The sequence below is a fragment of the Moschus berezovskii genome, chromosome X, assembly GCF_049115385.1.
Source record: "Moschus berezovskii isolate FMDL1 chromosome X, NW_MosBer_1.0, whole genome shotgun sequence".
NCBI lineage: Eukaryota > Metazoa > Chordata > Mammalia > Artiodactyla > Moschidae > Moschus > Moschus berezovskii.
In genome coordinates this window covers 50989876-51008813 of record NC_142488.1, presented here as the reverse complement: position 1 = coordinate 51008813, position 18938 = coordinate 50989876, and the positions used below count along the sequence as shown (strand labels likewise).

At 44.4% G+C, this 18938-nt stretch overlaps 1 protein-coding gene across 11 annotated transcripts in view; it reads right to left on the bottom strand.

Annotated features, from left to right (window-relative positions):
- KDM5C (lysine demethylase 5C) overlaps positions 1-18938 on the bottom strand; it is a 30995-nt gene that overhangs the window by 10701 nt on the left and 1356 nt on the right. For 4 of the 11 annotated variants that reach the window (XM_088834019.1, XM_088834021.1, XM_055437522.2 and 1 more), the window contains exons 2-14: positions 15740-15817; positions 13355-13477; positions 12898-13068; positions 12403-12537; positions 11551-11674; positions 11264-11445; positions 10066-10224; positions 8206-8325; positions 7921-8079; positions 7110-7291; positions 6861-7023; positions 931-1050; positions 626-820 (exon numbers count right to left, since the gene is read on the bottom strand). In XM_088834019.1, the coding sequence (XP_088690145.1) occupies positions 626-820; positions 931-1050; positions 6861-7023; positions 7110-7291; positions 7921-8079; positions 8206-8325; positions 10066-10224; positions 11264-11445; positions 11551-11674; positions 12403-12537; positions 12898-13068; positions 13355-13477; positions 15740-15817 (1911 nt within the window). Of the gene's footprint in view, positions 1-625; positions 821-930; positions 1051-6860; positions 7024-7109; positions 7292-7920; positions 8080-8205; positions 8326-9857; positions 9936-10065; positions 10225-11263; positions 11446-11550; positions 11675-12402; positions 12538-12897; positions 13069-13354; positions 13478-15739; positions 15818-18938 lie in introns of all 11 variants that reach the window. The other 7 variants (XM_088834020.1, XM_055437523.2, XM_055437526.2 and 4 more) reach the window with 4 other exon arrangements.

Genomic DNA, 18938 nt, shown 5'->3' with positions numbered 1-18938 from the left:
CTGAAAAGGTTGTCCAGCTTACCAGCAAGTGGGGATTTCGTTATGTCAGTTGGTCTTATTGGGTTATTTAAATAATCATGAATAGCAGCTATACCAGCACCTGCTATGGGTCACTTACTTAACACCTTGAAAGAAAAGAAAGTGAAAGTAAAGTTGCTCAGTCATGTCCGACTCTTTGCGACCCCATAGACTGTAGCCTACCAGGCTCCTCCATCCATGGAATTTTCCAGGGAAAAGTACTGGAGTGGGTTGCCACTTCCTTCTCCAGGGGATCTTCCTGACCCAGGGATCGAACCTGGGTCTCCCTCATTGCAGGCAGACATTTCACCATCTGAGCCACCTGGGAAGCCCACTTAACATTTTAAATCCACTCAACTATCCAAAAAGATAAGCACTATTATAATCTCCATTTTTTTTCAGATGGGGATGCTTGCTAATGCTCAGTCAAGTAAATTAACTTGCCAATAGTTATTAGTAAATGGTAGAGAATGGAAAGTAGTTTCCAACTTACATGTGTCTAGTTCTTTTCAGTACTTCCCAAGAGTAGAGGTTACTACTACTTCTTCCTCTCCCTACCTCTGCCAGACTAGGGTACCCAATCCTGTGCACTCTCCCCACCACCCACCTTCTCCAGCAGGGCCTTTCGTAGACGCCGCTCCTCCTGCACCATGATGAACATCTCCTTATGCACAGCTGCTGCTAGGTTCAGGTCCAGCTTCTCTGGACAAGCAGCCATCTTGCAGATGAGCTCCTCATGGGAGAAGACACAATATCTTCGGAGTCGGCGGTAGTGCTCAATGCACTGGCGCCCAGCTGGCAGCTGTGGTCAGGTTCAAGGTTGAGTACAGCCAAGTCTGGAGGCAATGGTGCATCAGCTTCCCTACCACCCTCCTGCTTCTCCTTGCCACCCCCATCACACTCCAGACTCACCCAGTCAGCAGTGCAAAAGTTGACAGCCTCAGCAAAGTTGTAGCCTTGGTTAAAGCCACTGTGGTAAGCACGAGGGAAGGTAATGACGAATTCTCCTGCACACTGGTTTGTGCGGACAACCTGAGGAAGAAAAGCCAAAATCGCTGAGATAAAAGTTTTCCATAGTCTACAGAAACCTCCTCAAGGAGAGGAAGGAAAGTCTCAGGAACAGTCTGACAACAGATTCCCAGACCCTCCAACTCCAACAGAGAGGACCATTGATCTCTGTTCTCAAGGTTTTGATTTGTGACGACAGGAAATACTGTAATTAGCCTCCAAATAAAATAAGTTAATTAATTTAAAAAAAAGAGAATTTGAGTCAAAAGCAGGAAATATACCAAAATATTTTAACTTCCTTAATAATTTTTATAAAAACTCAAAATATAACTTTCCATTAAACTGGCCATTCCTTTCTCAGTAACAATTTTTGTTACCAGTCATGTAAGCAGTTTTACACCAAGTGGTTCTACAAGATCTGTTATAAAAGCAGCAGGCCCTGCCATTTTCCACTTCCTAGAGCCACTGGTTTTCACCTCTTCTGATTATTTCGGCATTCACCTTAACAATTCTAAACATCATGCCTCAAGACTATATTAAAAATAGCCTTCTGTTTCTCAATTTGCTTAGTTTTCTATGCATGTATTAGTAATTTAATCCCAACCTTTTTTACAAATGTAAAGCTCTATCACTTTTCACCTTTCTGTACCAATTTCTCATAGAGCCTTATGATCTGTTACAATTGGGACCAGATGTCCTCCCTGGATTGTCACTCTTCCATGACAGATTTCCTGTTTCCTAGATCCCATGTCTTCCTCTTTCTTGGTTTATTTCTTTGCTGTGCTTAATTAAAGCACGTCATCCAACAGCTTCCTGAGAAACAGTGGGAAGAATTTAGAAAAATCTCTCTTCTACTCTCACACTTGATAATTTGACTGCACATATAAAATTCTAAGTTAAAAATCATTTTGAAGGCATGGTTCTAGGGTTCTGGATTCCAACGTTGCTTTTGAAAGTTTGAAGCCATTCTGATTTGTAATGTTTTGAATGAAACCAGTTTTCTCTCTCAGAAAGCTTGTACGAGTTTTCTGGTCCCAGTGTTTGATATAAAAATTCACCAGATACACCTTGGTGTGGATCTATTCTCATTCATGTACTGGGTAGGCCCTTTGATTCTGGAAACTCTTGTAGTTGAGGGAAATTTTCTTAAACAATTTCATTAATAATTTGATCCTTTCAGTTTTCATTTATTCTCTTTTCAGAGAGAATTATTGAATATTCAACTATCAGAAAAAATTCTCTGATTTTCTCTAGCTTTTTCTACCTTTAACTTTTTATTCTATTTCCTCGGAGATATCCTTAACTGTTTATTTTCTATGCTTTTCATTTAGTTTTCCACTTTTGTTACCATTAATTTTAATTTCCAAGAGTTCTTTTTTGTTCTTAGCATGTTCTTTTAAAATAGCATCTTGTTCTTATTTTATGTTTGCAACATATGCTCATCTCTGAAAATTTTATTGATGTTTCTTTTCCTTTTCTTTTTGAAGTTCACTTCTCCCAGCCTAGCCTCTGTTCAAACTGCTTTTTTACCATTTGGTTCTACTTTGTTCTAGAGTTTTCTTGGTTATCTACTTATATTCAAAAATAAGAAAGGAAAAGACTGAATAGAAGTTCTGAGTACTGAGGTGAAGCTTGTCAACTGCGAGCTTCACTGTAGGGTAAAGCCACTTAGTTTGGGAAACTCTAGGTCTTTCCTTTTGAGCCAGTTAAGAGTCCCCAGAGAAAACTCTCCCATTTTCTGTGCCTGAAGAAAAAAGATCTGGCTACCAGTGTTCTAAAAGTCAAGTGGAGGAAGATGGCTGGGAACCTCAACATTCAGTAAGTATACAATGAATTCTAGTAGTTTCACTATACCTCAACTGTACCTAAAAGACCTCAATCCAGAGATCAGTTTCAAAAGTACACCTCACAATCTTTCGCTAGTGAGGGAGGGTCACATTTCCTGCTACCTAGTGTGGGTGAGGTTCCCACGGCTTTCAGATTGATTCTCAGATGTTCCAGGTACTGATTTAAGTTTCAGTTTTCTTGTTTCCTAGTTTCAAGAATTTTTTCATTGTCTCTTTTCTTGTTTTCCCCATCATTGTGATTTTTTGACCTTAAAAAAAAATCCCTTTGTGTCATTTTAGTGAAGTTTCAATAAGGAACGGAAGTAGCCATGTGTATGTTTAGTTTGCCACCACTACCAAGAAGTCTTACAAAGTTTTTTAAGACGAACATTTAATGCTGATGAAGACACAGTGAAGTAAATACAGTGCAGGTATGGGGACCAATAACTTCTTTCTAGAAAGCAAAATTGCTAATATATACTAAGAACCTAAAATGTTTATAGCCTTCAACACAACAATTCCTCTGCTAGGATTCTAGATTAATGTGAAGATAATCAGCATCCTAACAATATTGAATCTCCAAATTTATTCAAGTCATGTATCAGCTCCCACCTCCAATACATTTTCTTCTCAAATCTACTCCTACTTAGAGACAATATCAGTATTTACTGCTTGCACTACCGCACTGGCCCCCATTATCAACCAGAATTGTCTTCCCCAACCGAAATGCAAATCTGATCATGTAATGTCCCTGTTGAGAACCCCTCACTCAAATCCTCATATCTACACGATAAAGCCACGGCCCCAGTAGACAAACTCTTACTCTTCCTTCAAGTGTCGCCACTTCTACAAATACTTTCCTGACCCCTCCCTCAACTTCCTATCTGTAACACCTCTAATAATATTTTATTCCAGTTGTTTACTCATCTCTGTCCTCTACTCAACTACCCACGACCAAAGGCAGGAATTAGTTTATTTGTTTTCAGGGTGTTGACCACAGGCCTTGCACACAGGGAGTCCTAGCAATATCTATTGAATGATCTAGTCCCAGCCTTGATTTTATAGATGTGAAAACTGAGTTCTAGAAAAGCCACAAGTAGCAGAGCCAGAAATAAAACCTAATGCTCCTGCACCCTCATTTTGGCAATGTCACTTTACTATTTCCTTCCTATACAGTTTTTTTAAAAAACTTTCCTCACATTCTGCAGCTATTAAAAAAATGACCCCAAAGTCCATCAACTGGTGAATAGACAAACAAAATTTAGTATATCCATACAATATAATATTATTCCACCTTAAAAAGGAAGTTCTGAAACAAGCTCTAACACAGATGAACCTCAAAAACATTATACTAAATGAAAAGCCAGATATACAAAGACCACATATTATTCCATTTATATGAACTGTCTAGGAAAAGCAAATTTTTAGAGTCAGTCAATTAGTGGTTGCTTGAGACTAGGGGTTGGAATGGAGAGTGATTGCAAAAGGGTACACAGGATCCTTTTGGGGTGACGGAAATGTTTTAAAATTGGATTATAATAATGGTAGCACAACTTTGTAAATTCACTGAATTGTGCATTTAAAATACATGATTTTTATGGTATGTAAATTATACTGCAATAAAGCTGTTTTTCAAAAAAGATGGTATAGTTAATGGTAAGGAAGCAAAAATCATTCTAAACCAGCACTGTCCAACAGAAATTTGCCAGCCACATACATACTTTTCAAATTCTCTAATAGCCACATTAAAAAAGTAAAATTAACTTCAATATATTTTATTTAATATATCCACAATATCATTTTAATGTGTAACTGGTATACATAACTATTAGTGAGATATTTTATACTGTTTCATATTACACCTTGAAATCCAACATGTGCTTTATACTTTAAATACATTTCAGTTATGACTAGTCATGTTTCAAGTGCTCAACAGCCACATGTGGCTAGTGGCTATCAAGCTGGACAATGCCATTCTAGATGATCAAACTTAACAAAAGAGATTATAAAAATCCATACACTGATTACTGTTATGTCAAAATTTACATAAAAAACAGGTGGAAACAACAAAATGTGGAGGAAAATAGAGGTGGCCTTTGTATTTCCTTTTTTTTTTTGAAAGGGGGGTGCTGTTTCTTTTATAATAAAAATACTTATACTATATATCTTTTATCTATAAAAAGAAATGGCCTTCTCTCACCAAAGGGAAAGATGGGTAAGGTGGTGGCGGGTAGGTATGGGGGCAGCCAAAGATGGCTAAGGGAGCTCCAGTTGGCTAGATGCAGTCTGCCATCTCAGATGTCTTGGATGGAGGGGATACTGCCAAGTCTATAGAGCCTGGAGATGCTGGGAACTACCTATAGGAGTGGCAGAGCAGACAGAGGGTGAGGTGGTGAAACAGCAGCTGGCCAGAGAATCTGGGGAGCCATGAGTAGGAGAAATGCTGTGGAGGTGGATGCAAAGAGCACATGTTTAAGAGTCTGTAAAAAGAGACAAGGATTGAATAGCTATATATTTTATATATATATGCATCTTAGCTGTCTGAATCCTTAAGGAGAATCCTCTCCTACTCTTACAATTCTTGACATTGTGGGAAAGAAAGGATGCTGTGAATCAGTAAGTAGTCTGAGGAAAGCTCAGACTCAATGTCTACTTGCGAAGAGCATAACTTGAAGGGCCCTTGATCATTTCCATACCTTGAGCCCAGTCATTTTCAAATGGGGTGAGGCAGAGAGGGAAAATGTAAACCCCCCACCTCCCCCAAGTGGAGGAAGGTGACCTGAACTGTTGCAGAATTCATTTCCTCTAATTCCCTAGGTATCTCAATCCTTAGTTAAGTACCACTAAAATGTGTGAAAGTATTACTTGCAGATTATATAGTATAGTAAAACAAGCTGAAGGCAAGAAATTCTGGTGAGAACCACTGACCTAGTCCAAAGACCTGCTGTTCAGGTGACCAGGAATTTCAAGGAGATTAATTCAGTATGTACTGACTGTCTACCAAGTCCCATACATCAGACTAAGTGGCAGGTAGCTAAGGCTGGGGTGTGGGGTGTGTGTGTAGGGGGAGTGGTGAGTTGAAGGGAGTGGGGAGAAGTATAACCACAGAATGAGGAAGACTGAAGCAGAGGTGGAAGATGTACTCAATCCTATTCCTACAGACTACTGATCAGGTTATTTTAAGACCCATACCAGAAAACTGGCTGATGCTAATCAACACTAGAAATTCCCAGGAATATAAAGCCCCTTAGAGGTAAGCCGGGATGTGTACCCAGAATGGGAGAGAAGACTACAGAGAAGGAGAATAGGACAAGCCAGGACTCTGAGTTACGCTTTTTTTTTTAAACACTGAAAGATATTGGCATTTTTTTTAGGTTAATTCCCCCCACTCCCCACCAACTTTATTGAGATACGGTTGACATATAACCTGTTGGTGCACAACATTTTGATGTGATACACTTATGTAATTACCACCACAGAACTCTGACCTGTTAAATAAGTAAACAGACCTACTCACTTCTCCAAGATGGGTCACCATATGGAAAGTATAGCAGTGACTGCTAGTTGTCCCCCTACAACCATTCTCATCCTCTTCCATAATAACTTGACCTCCAATTTGTAGCTGGTACATGACCATCCTTAATAAAAATGATTTTCCAGTTTTTCTCACAACTAGATGTGGCCATGTGACTAAGTTATGACTAAAAGGAGGTGAATGAAAATGATGGTGTCCTTAACAGTAAGGAGACCTGTCTTGCCCAGTCCTTCCTTCATTTCCCTCTTCTACTGGTGGAATCCACCCCTAAGGTGTTGCCCCGAAATATCTGGCCCAGGGGGCTCACCATCACACTGTATCTCTAACCACTATTATTTCCATCAAACCTACAGTCTGATTAAGATAGATTAAGAATGAGAAAGGCATGGGGGTATATTCTAGACAATGACCACCACCACCACCGCACAGGACATCACTAACTCCTATTCCTTGCCCATTTCCTAGGCACTCACCGGCACACCATGGGACATGAGGGTGTTGGGATTCATGAGGGTAACAAGTTGGTGCAGAAGGTCAGGCTGGCTATCAAAGAGCTCAGGTGTCAGCTTCTTCATCACCTCTTCCAAATGTTCTGCTGCAAGTGAGGGTACCCCATACCAGGTCTTCGGCTCACCCCTGGCCAAAAAGAAAGGGGACACGTAGAGTGGGCACTCAAAGAGCCCACCCTGAATGCTTCCTTGGCTGCCCAGGACCCCACTCACCAGTGGAGGTAGTTAATGGAGTAACTCCAGTGATCCTCAATATGCCAACAAAAGGCTGAGAAGACCATGCCCACATAGAGCCAGGGCACCTTCATGCCAGAGATATCTGCATTGATGTGGCACAGTACAGACTGTTCCAACACTGGCATCACATTCAGGTTCCAACCACTCGTAGCATACTCCTGATAGGTCAGGTATTTGTGGAAAAGAGATGAAAGTTTTGCTAAGGTGCTGAGTTTTTTAGCCCAGGGAACCTTAATTTTGAGGTCATAGACCTTTCTGAAATGTCTAAAAAATATTACAGATGTTCTTCCCCCTGCCTCCCTCAAATGCAGAGACAAAATTTCAATTAACTTCACTTTACTTAAATTTTAGCAAAGTTTACAGATGTGCCCACTCACAAAAGTATCTGCAAGTTAAAAGCCCCTGCTCTGGACCAAAATGTACCTTTCTTGCGATACAGGCCTAGGGCCTCTTTATTTCCTGAACTTACAATCCCAGTCCCTGAACACTTCTTATGAATGAGCCAGGTACTCTGACAGGTACTTCAAATATCTTCTCATTTAATTCTTATAAAATCTGTGAAATGGATACTATTCCCATTCTACAGACAAAAACTAGCCAATCTCATGGCTGGAGATGCCATGCCAGATACTAGGCTGTGCTCTTTACACACACCATCCCATCTAAATCACATAGCAACACATAAGGCAGGCATAACAGTCCCCTTCCTACAGAAATACTGCGTCTTTCGGATACTGAAGGACTTGCCTAAGTCACAGCTGAACATAACCAGGAATCATCTACTCACCTCCTCCTCAGGGGTTAGGTGCCGCTTACTGTCACTGACGGGGAACCCGCTACCAAATTCTTTGGAATGGATGTCAGCCCCATACTCAACAGTTACATCTTCCTCAATGCTATTCACCAGCCGCCAGAATTCCTTCTCCACAAGTTCTGTGGGTACCATCTAAGGAACAGGGGTAGCTGATGACTATGGCTCATCATATCCTGGCCCCACTGACCCAGGCGAGCTACAGACCATCAGGAGCCTATGACCCTAGCCCTGACACTACCCCAGCCCTCCATCACCTACGTGTACGGGCATGTTGAAGTAATCGGCTTTAAAGGAGTCAGCCATCTCGCCAAAGCTCTGCAGAGTGTATTCCCGGGTTGCCTGCTCAAAGCCAAAGGCTTCAGGGGGGCGCTTACACTCCTGAAACCCAAAGGAGAACATGTCACCACGGCAGAGGCAAAGAGGTGGAGAATCCCCAAAAGCTGAACTGGAATATGGAGTAGGAATCGGGAGTGAGAACAGCCCTAGGTTTGTACTGAAGGCCCCTGAGGCAGATCTCACATCACAGCTCTACCTTTCTCTCCTAGCACTTCAGTGCAGTCAGCCTCTTCATTCCTCACATGCACTTCTACCATGCTTTTATCTTCTCTTCCTTCAGGACTTGACTATCTAGACCATGGGCTCTGATTTAATATGCTACCCCATGCTCTTCTGTCACCATCTTTCTTTCAAGACAAAATGTGATGCTTAGAGAAACTTTTTTATGCTGAGACTGGAACTACAGGCCTGGGAAAACAACACTGAATATTCTAGTAGCTCGGAGGATGGGAAACAAAGGCACCAACCCTTAGTGTCAAACTCCACACTTTCTGTTCTTTAGACTGTCTCATAAGACAGGACATATGTCTAACTCATTTTGTACTTATGTTCATGGTTTTAGATGAGAGTTGTACGTACCCGAGGCAGATGCACCTTCTGCTCATGTCTGAAATCTAAATGTCAACCTGGTTCACCGGCCTAAGACCACTTAAAGAAGAGAGCCAAGTAGACCTGACAATCTTTGTTGTCTATGATACTGTTGGTATTCAAACTCCTTCCTAAAGGAATCCCCACCACCACCAAGGCATTACACTGCCCCGGTCTCTTTCCATGTGTGTGTGTGTCTCCGCGTGCACAAGCATATCTGGACTCTAGGACCACAGCTGACAGGGTGAGAGACGATCAACACCTACTCTCCCAGAAACCCAGGGAAAGATGGAGACGAGCATCCCAGAATTTGGATCAAGGTAAAAGGCTCATGAAATGAAACTGGCAGGCTTACCAGGCGTCTTAGCCCTCACTGCCGCTTCAGGTGTTCTCCTCACTACCTCTCTTGCACTAGGTACGTTATCCCCACATATCCTGACTCCTGAACTCCTTCATCCCCCAGTCTAGAAAGTTTGCCCAATGCTTGTAATTGAAGTCTACAACAGTGCAAACCAATTTAATTACCACAACAGAAGGAAAATAACTAATAAATATTACACCCACATGATGAACCCCTTACAAGAAAAGAAATTATATCCATGAATAAATAGAATACAGGAAAATGATTATAAAGTAACAAATGAAAGTACACAGTATGATCCCAAACCTGTTAAAGATAGTTATAGATATGCAACAACGAAAAGATGAGAAGAAAATACAGCAGACTATTAACAATGGCTATCTCTAGGTGGTGAGATGATAGGCAATTTGTCTATTTTCCAAGCTTTTGAAAATAAATAAAAAATAAAACACTTGGAAATCAAAAGAGCACTTTTTTCCTGTCCTCCAAATCTCACTGCTGACACCTTCCCTGATTACTACTCTTAGTCACTTTCCTCTCCTCTGAACTTCTACATCTGAATTTCTAACACACAATTTAACATTTGATTATATGTCATCATGTACAACCTAATTATGAATCTCACCTCCCCAGGTGGTCTGACAGCTTCCAGAGAACACAGGCTGAATGTCCTCCTCTTTTTTCTCCCAAAGCTCTGCCCAACCTAGCCCAACCTCAGGGACCCAAAACATAAGACTGTGGCTGAGCTAGGAGGCTGCTTTCAATAAGACCACATGAAGGAAGGCAAGGACAGCCTATGAGGCAGACACAGATTGGGGCTGGGAAGTCCTTACCGCCATGACACACTTTGGACACCGCCAGACACCCTTGGGAATCTCAGGCAATGGAGGCAACAAGCAGAAGATGTGGTAGTTGTCATCACAGCCATCACACAGCAGGAGCTTATCATCCTCATCCCCTCGGGAACACATTCGGCACACATATGACTCAATCTGCCAGGGGAGGGAGGGAGGCAACAGTTCATCAACCCAAGACCTGTCCAGCCTTTCAAACATAAGACTCCTCCAGACAGTATCCTAATCCACAGAGATCTCTGTTAGAAACCCACCGTGCTTGATGGCTGGGTCATTCATGGCCTTGTACAGGTTAGTCATGCTAGCTCAGGAGTTAAACTGCAAGCAAGAATCTCCCCAAATAAACTAACTGGTAGAGCTGTGAGAGCAGAGTCTTTATCATTCAGTGCTGAATTCCCCATTTTTATTCTTCAATAAACATTTACTCAACACTTATGTGTTCAACATTATGCCAGACTCTATGGTACAGTGATAAATAAGACATGGTATCCTCCTTCTAAAGGCGTACAATAGTCCAGAAGCACAAGTTCATAAAAATTAAAAGGCAGTGTAGAAACTGCCAATAGCTCCCCATAAAAGGGTACTATGGAAACCTAGAGGAGGAAGCATACAAATCAGCTGGAGATGAGGAACAGCCTTGAGGAAGAACTTCACTGAAAAGGTGACACTTGAAATTAACTGAAACCTGAAGGCAAACTGAGATTTGGCAATGGCACAGAGAACAGGGGGAAACTCTTCCAGGCAGAAGAAACAGCACGTGCAAAGGATGGGGCAAGAAAGCATGGCACGTCTCGGGGAAAAAACAAACATACCTACAAGTAGTTCAATGTGGCTATAGCAGAGTAGTAAGGTGGGCAGTGCTGGGGAATGAGGCTAGAGGTCTGCTGGGACTGGATCATGCATGTTAATAAGGAGCTTAGCCTTTATCCTGAAGCAATGGAGAGGGAGTCTCCTCTGCACCCTTCCAGCACTTCATGTTGACAGCACTTGATCACCCTTTCCTGTTCTTTGTTCCACGTGAGCTGGTCTTGTTTCCCCAATTAAGTGAGCTACATGAGGGCAGGGCCCACCAGGCCCACTTTTCTGTTTAATGTAACCTGGTCCAGTGCCATGCTGGGGAAATGCTCGTTGAAGGGATGAGAAGCAGAGCATTAGGAAGTCAGGGCTGGGTCCTTACAAACTGAGCATTGCTGTGGTTCCTCCTGAGCCTCATGGTCATCTTGGTGCAGGGCTCTGGGCTGTGACTCAGCTCCTCCTTGCTCTCCAGGAAGGTCTTGGGTGAGGTTGACTCCACCTTCATGTCCCCGCCTGACTCCTCCTTCACCACTACAGTAGGGGGACACTCGGGCCCTTCCTTATCTGGGAGAGAGAATGGCTCTAAAGTACAAGTCTGAACAGTTAGGCCCCACCTCCTCTCCCCAGGTGAGGCCATTCTTCACACTTCCCCAGCCTGTCAGGCCTCACCTTTCTTCCGCAGAGTCTTATCCTTGGCCATGAGGCCTAGGCCCATCATCTTGGGGCCTGCCCCATAGATCTGAAGCTTCTTTAGCTCAGGATTCTTTTCAATGTCTTCCTCTGTGGGTTCCGGCTAGGAGGAAAGAAGGAAATGAATCAAGATTGCAGGTTGCCCCATCCTAAAAGAACAGCCTGGACTATATCACATGAGTTCATGTCAGGCCTGAAGCACAGGTGGGCCAGGGCAAGAATTTAGATTGCTTTTAGGAGACTGAGGGTAAGTGAGCTCCCTCCTCATCCCTCTCCTGGAATGGAATTAAGATGGATCACAGTTTTTCCAACTGTAAAATGAGAACATTAACTCCTATCTCACAGTAACAAGGGGTTTGAGAAAGATATACATAAAGAAATCTAAGTATCTGACACTACCAATAAATGGCAGAGACTAACATGATTTGGTAAATTACATGCTTTGGTGAGCCCAGGGACAGTATCCATCTTCTTTTCTGTTGTAGCCCCAATGCCCAGAAGAATGCTGGCATATAAGCTTCTTTCTGAGGCTAGAATATAGGTGTAAGGAGAAAGAGAGTTCTTCCCCTATAAGAAGAGTGAGTCAGGAAAGGAACAAGGCAGGCAAGTACAGCAGACACAGGGAAGATATTATGCAAAGAGATCAAAACCCAGCTCAGAAGCTCAGTTGAGAGTAGAAGAAGAGCAAGAGGGAAGTCAGAAAGAGGCACACTACTTTTCAGAACTCAGAGAACCGAGAGAAGGGAGAGTGGAACAGGGAAGGAAGTCTTGGTCAGAGGGAGAGGACTCTCTTCACCCCTAAAGCTCTATTAGAAGTAGGGAAGCACTCACATCAGGCTGCAGTCTCTTGGCTCGCCGGCCATAGCTGTTGAACTTGGAGGGCTGCACAGACTGTCGAAGGGGGATACTGTGAGGTTTATATTCCTTGTCCTTCTCCTCATTATCAAAAGGACGTGTGTTGCACTGCTGGGGATAGGTGAAGGGTAAGGGTCAGGGCATGGGGCCCCAGCCCCCAACAGCAAGGACTTCCCTCTACCCTCCCCCCAGTGGCAACCAAAGTTGTGGTTTCATCTGCCCTCCCCTGCCAACAGGCTCTGCCTAACTGGTCTTTACCACTGACACCAGCACACACTCCGGGAATTCTTCACATGCTTTTGCTTATACCATCCCCCCTTCCAAACATCTCCCCAACAACCAGACTTCATCTCTTTCCAGACCTCTCCAGGTGTCCAGTCCACTCCACTGAACCAGTTCCATTAAGAGCAAATGTGGAAATCTGCATCTGGCAGAGGAAAGCCTACTCCCACCCTGGTTTGGCATCCTTACCACCAGGTTGGCTCCAGACTGGTACATCTCATAGGGGTAAACGATGCGTTCATAGTGGGAGCGCAGCAGGGAGCCAATGTTTTTGCCTGGTGGGTAGTTGAGGCGCTGGGCCACCCGAGCCCATCGACGGTCCTTGCAGATGGCTTCATAGCCACCTTCCTCCACCACAATCTGTAAGGACAAGCAGGAAGGGACGTGATTTGCTGTGTGTAGGTACAGAAAAAACAATGAGGACAACTCCAGCCCCTTACTTCACTGGAGGCTACCCCCTCCTACCTCCACCACTCAAATTGTAGCCAAGGGATGCCAAGAAGTTCTGATGACAGCTTGTGTGCTACCAGGCTGTGCCCCTTCCACTGTAGCCTAGAGATCCAATATCCAAACCAAGGTGGCCCCCAGAATACCAAGGATATTAAGGCATGGGGTGGGGAGGGGTTTGAGAAAAACCTGTTCTTACTTTGCTGAGGCTGTAGAGGTCCAAGATCCGCCGTTCTACATTGGGAATCTTTAAGGAAGAGCCCTGGATTTCCCAGAATTTGGCAATCTGATCCAAGTAGTTCAGTTTCACTCTCGTCTGGGCCTGGAGAAGAAATGGCTCAGAGAGGCTGGCCTCCCCCTCTACCTGACCATCTTCTAGCCTAATCTTAGGGCAGAAGAAGGGATACAGCACAGCCCACTTCATCTACAGAGCAGCAGGCCTCTCCCAGTGAACTGGATCCTCAACACTAGGCAGCACCTCACCCACCTCTGTTATCTTTGCCACCTTCCAGTCAACAGAAGCCCAAGGTCCCAAAACAGAGCAGGCTGAGTCACAACAGCCAAAGTTTTACATATATTCTTTCTCAGTCTCTGACAGGGCTGTGTGAGTATCATCATCTCTTACAGAGAGCCTCTGTGTCTTCAAGTCACACAGCAGGTACCAAGAAATCTGAGTGTCAAATAAGTTTCTGCCCTTCCTCTGCTAATAATCTGCTGTATAGTCTTGAGCAAATCAGTTCTACTCTCTGGACGCCTGTTTTCTGATTAGGAGGGAAATAAAATAACTGCCCAGTCCACTCACCCCAGAAGAGTAGACTTATGAGAGGAACAGTGAATACCCTCTGAAAACTACAGAATTATATTTAAGCTCAAGGCATGTTTCAGAGAATGAAGGCTCCAAAAGAGAACATTCACCTGTTTACATGCACCATGAAATTTGTTCCGTGGTGGCCAAAGGGTAGAGAGTGCATGCTAAAGACAAAATGGCCTAAAGAACTGAGATGGTGTACCAAAGCAGCACTGGCACCTGACCTACCCAGGACCCAATGGGGGCAAAAGATCCTAGGAACAAGGCATGTGCCATGCGTTCCTGAAATCTGTAACCCAAGAAGGGCTCCCCAAGTCTATAACCACCCCACCTTAGTCAGAGGGCCTAGTTTTAGGGAGAACTTGGTTAAGTCCTTAGCATTCATTACCTTGCTCTGATCCCATTAGGGGGAAACAGGGACAGTTCTTTCACAGATGAGAAAAAGTAAGGTCTATCCATAGAAAGGAATATCCTATGGCTCCTTTGCTATGAGAATCCCTAAGGGGCCAGGAACCCTAATCCTTCCACTTCAACCCCTTAGCTTTCCAACCTTGGCCTCATGCCTGCCCCCCGGCCCATTAGCCAGTACTCTCTCTCTAGAAAACCTGCCCCTGTCAGATGGTAAGCTACACCTTGCCCTACCTATACCCCAACAGACCTGGTCAGATCCATTTCTCTAAGGAACTTGTATCCCATACAAAAGATGACTTTTGCCCTGACCAGAACAGTACCTAGACTGACTCTAGAACAGTGATTCTCAGTAAGTGGCAATTTTGCCTTCCAGAGGACATTTAACTAATGTCTAGAGACATTTTTTGGTTGTCATAACTGGGAGAGGGTAATATGTTCTAGTATCTAATGGGCTGACAGACATCCTACAGGGATGACAGACATCCTACAATGCACAGGACAGCCCTCCATGATAATAAATTACCTGGCCCAAAATGTCAATAGTGCCAAGGTTGAGGATCTGCAGTCTAGAAGACAAGTAACCTTTTAGATTATGGGTATTTGGTTGGGCCTAATAGTCAGCCCCATACCCTTAGACATCTATTAAGGCTTGAAGATACATAAAAATGAGGGCGAGGAGTATAGCATACTTCTAATCTACATCTTCCAAGGGAAACTCCAGGATTTTACTTGGAACTGGCTTAAGGGCATCTACTCTCATTGCTCTGGGGCATTCTCAAGTCTTTCATGGAGAACCTCACCTTACCCATGTCAAGAGCCTAGATTTCCTGTACAGAACATAAGGGAGAGGGAAAAGCCTACTTGCCTGACCCTCTGTCCAAGTTTGTAACCATTCCAGCTTCCACAGAGACCAGTTCTTTTGTTGTTCCTGCCCATCCACCTCACCTTCCACCTTACCAAGCACCATGGAAGGAAGATAGGAAGCACAGGGTTGTAGATGAATTGGATAGATGAGGACATATTCAGCTGGCCAAGCAAGAAAGGGTCTCGGTTAGCCTCATATTTCTCTTTCGCTGACCTAAGTAGGGTGGGTTAGTTGACAGGGGAGTTTCAGAAGTAACAAATGTTTGTGGGAAAAGCACAATCCCCAGCCTTGGGACTATCAGATCTGGGAGACTAAAAGCCCTTGCTCCGGTTTATATTCAGAGCTCTAAAGCTTCTCCATGCCCTCCAGGCAACTTCACAGAAGATAGAATAAAGGCCTAGTTAGGTAAAGCACCTCAGCCAGAGAAGGTAGGAGGGAAGCAGGATCAGAGCTCAGGTATCCATTCTCTCAACCCCACGACCAGCTGCTAGTCTTCTTACCTCTAGTTCATTCAGCCTCTGGATTCGGGGAGTAAACCTGAAGTTGTCCACTTCAACAGCAAAGGGTGGCTGCCAGTCCTGATTGGGTAAGGAGGAGAAAGGGAGTTGGGTTATTCCAGCATAGTGCAAGACCAGGCTGGGCACCAAAAGCAACTCAGCACCCCATTCATGGCTTTCCAGGCCTCTAGCCACCCCAGACCTTTTAACCTGGCAAACACCCAACCCATACAAACACAACTCACAACAGAGCTTTAGAAGTGCCTCAAGTCCATACTCAACATCCCATGCACATACCCTGGGAAATGTCTCCTGATTCCCTCCCAACAGTACAGTGGTACAATTTTAAGAAATAGAAAAATGAGGTCCAAAACAGCTGACTTCAAACTCTCCCTATGCACATACCCCTTAGGCATGTGCTGCACTGGAAAGTATAAAGGATCTGAAGTCAGAAGACGTGGGTTCACATTTTAGCTCTACTACTTACTAGTTATGGAATTTTTACCTTTCTGAATCTGTTTCCTTAACTGTAAAGTGGCAATATGAACTCTTACCCTGGTTTCCTCATAAGACTGATATGAAAAATTAAACTGGTTTTCAAATGAAAATGTTATTCAAAGGAATCATCATTGAGATTTGACATCTAAGGCTGACCTCACTACCCAGTGCAGAGTAGCTCAGCTCCAATTTGGGCTATTTAAAGGTTTGGGCCTTAATGTTTGTTCTCTCAGTGAGATAGACATTGCAGGGAAGAGCAAGGAACAAGAATTTGCAATACTCACCTGTCAGAAAGGCTTCCTATGTGTCCTCTCTCAAACACCTGCCCAGTACCAGGAAGAGGCAGGGGAAGAAGTAGGAAGGAGGAAGGGGTGTCCTAAGCGCTGGAATGTACCACTGACTGTGGTAGCAAAGATTGGGAGGATTTGGGGAGGAGGAGAGAAGTTAGGAAAGATAACAAAAGTAGAGAAGACTGATCTGCCAAGTTGGAGCTTGTTGTGTCCTGCCCAAAGGGCAGCTGTGAAGAGCCTCCTCACCAAGCTCCTTCCTCCCTCCACCCTCCTAGCAGTCCTTCTTAGAACCCTGGCTCCTGCTGGGATGGTGAAAAGAACCTGGAGTAACCTAGACCAGTGCCTTCATTTAATGAATGGGGAAAATGAGGCCCAGAAAAGAAATGTGATTTCTCCAAAATAACATGCTGAGTTACTGGCAGAGCCAAGACCAGAACCCCTGTCTTCTGACCTCTGGTCCAAGGCTCCTTACACTACACCAGGATACCAGTATTCACTCACACATGCATACACGTGAGAAAAGGGAGGGGCAGTTAAAGAGAAGAAAAAGCTGCTGGCCTCTTCTGTACACACACTTTTAGAAAAGGGGCCAGAGGACTCATACTTACATGCATACATAACCCCATCCCCACCCCCTGCAAAGCAGGTAGCAAACACATGGGACTCAGTGAAGTAGGGGCAAAAACAAACAAAACTAACAACAAAAAAACTCAAACTAAAAAGATATGGCTCAAGTCCAGACAGGCTCCCCATGCTCCCTTGCCTCCCATCAGTAGGGCATTCCCCTCAGCGCAGGTAACCCAGGTAGGAAGGTGCTCAAACCCAGAACTCCAGGCACCCTTCTTTCCTCCTAAATCAAGTTCGAGATAAGAATAAGTGCAACATCAAGCAACCTGACAGTGGCAGAACTGAAATCTTAGAGGAGGAGCTGTACATACAACAGATAGCTGAGGAAGGTTCAGTGGTCTCCCTGCCTGGCTCTCCCTGGAACCTACAAGCTCCCTCATCCTGGCTTCAGTCCCATATTCTCATGGGTCAAATACTCAGTAGGTCAGTATTGGCAGGATGGTGTTAAAATGGTTGGCCACCTGATGCAGGAAGCAAGGCCCATCCAAGCTCCCCTGGGTCTACTCCAGAATACCAACACTCTCCTTGCACTCATCTTCCCCAAGAGTGGCAGCCACTCGCCTAACAATTCAGAATCCAAATTACCCTTCCCCTGCCCTTCCTTAGGCAAACCTCCAATTTCCAAGCACCCACCGCTACAAACGTTCCAACTGAGGGCCCAAGCACCACTTGGGTGAGTGCTTTAAATTCCAGCCAGAAGTCCCACTAGGAGGGACTTCTAAAGGAGGCCTAGGAGCAGCTCTAGAGGAGGGGAAAACCGAACAAAACCAAAAAGAGCCAGATCTCCTGGGTTAGAGGGAAGGACAGTGTTGGGGTAAAGAAGAGAAGCATAACAAAGGCAGGCCCCCTGCAGGAGACACATATATAGACACACACACAAGCGACATGTCACACTTCCTACTCCTGGTCTCCCAAGGAAGGGTAACAATACCTGCGCAACGCCAGTCTGCCCTGAGAAGTCCAAGACAGAAAACTAGGATAGAAAACTCAAGGCTCAACTACCCCTTTTATCAGATATGCCTCTTTCCCACAGGCCTGCCAAGTCACTTCAGGGAATGCCTCCCTGAGGCTGCCCACGACTCCAGCTTCTCCTTTCTGCTGGCCTTTCTGACCTCTCACTACCCACTGCCACTCCCCCTTCATGGACAAGGATACCTCAGAGATATGTGGCCAGGCTCCAATAAGGAAGAAATCAGCTTACCCAACACCTCCCAAAGGATCCATCTGAAACCAGCCTAGATCTATGGCTGAGCACCAGAAAGCACCAAGTTAAATAAGGAGGCCTGTGATGCCCTCCTCAGGTGGCAGCGAGGTTTCTCATTTGGTTTCAACCAGGAGACACCGCTCAAAAACACCCAAACTCAATTCCTGCCCTTTGAATCCCAAGTGGTGACTGAACAACACGTATCATTTCCCTTTGATGCTAACAAGGTGGCAGTGTATCCTAGCGCTTGGGGGACTTCTCCTGGCCTGAAGCCAGGCCTAGGAGTAAAGATACACTGCCCTTTGTTGCTGACCTCTGGGAATCAAGGGTTCCAAAGGAGGCATACTTCCATCCATCCAATCATTCTGTTTCTGAGGGTTCAAGAATAACCTATCATCTGGCACCTCCTACATCCTGGGACAGATCAGAGTAGAAATCTTCTGAGAAGGACTCATACCCCACCCCAGGCTGACTGGTCCAAGACTGAAGCCTGGGTAGTGATGGGCAGGAAAGGCCCAGATATTGCCTTCAACTAAGAAAACAGGAAAATTCGCTGAACCCATCTCAGGGAAGCCAGAGCATT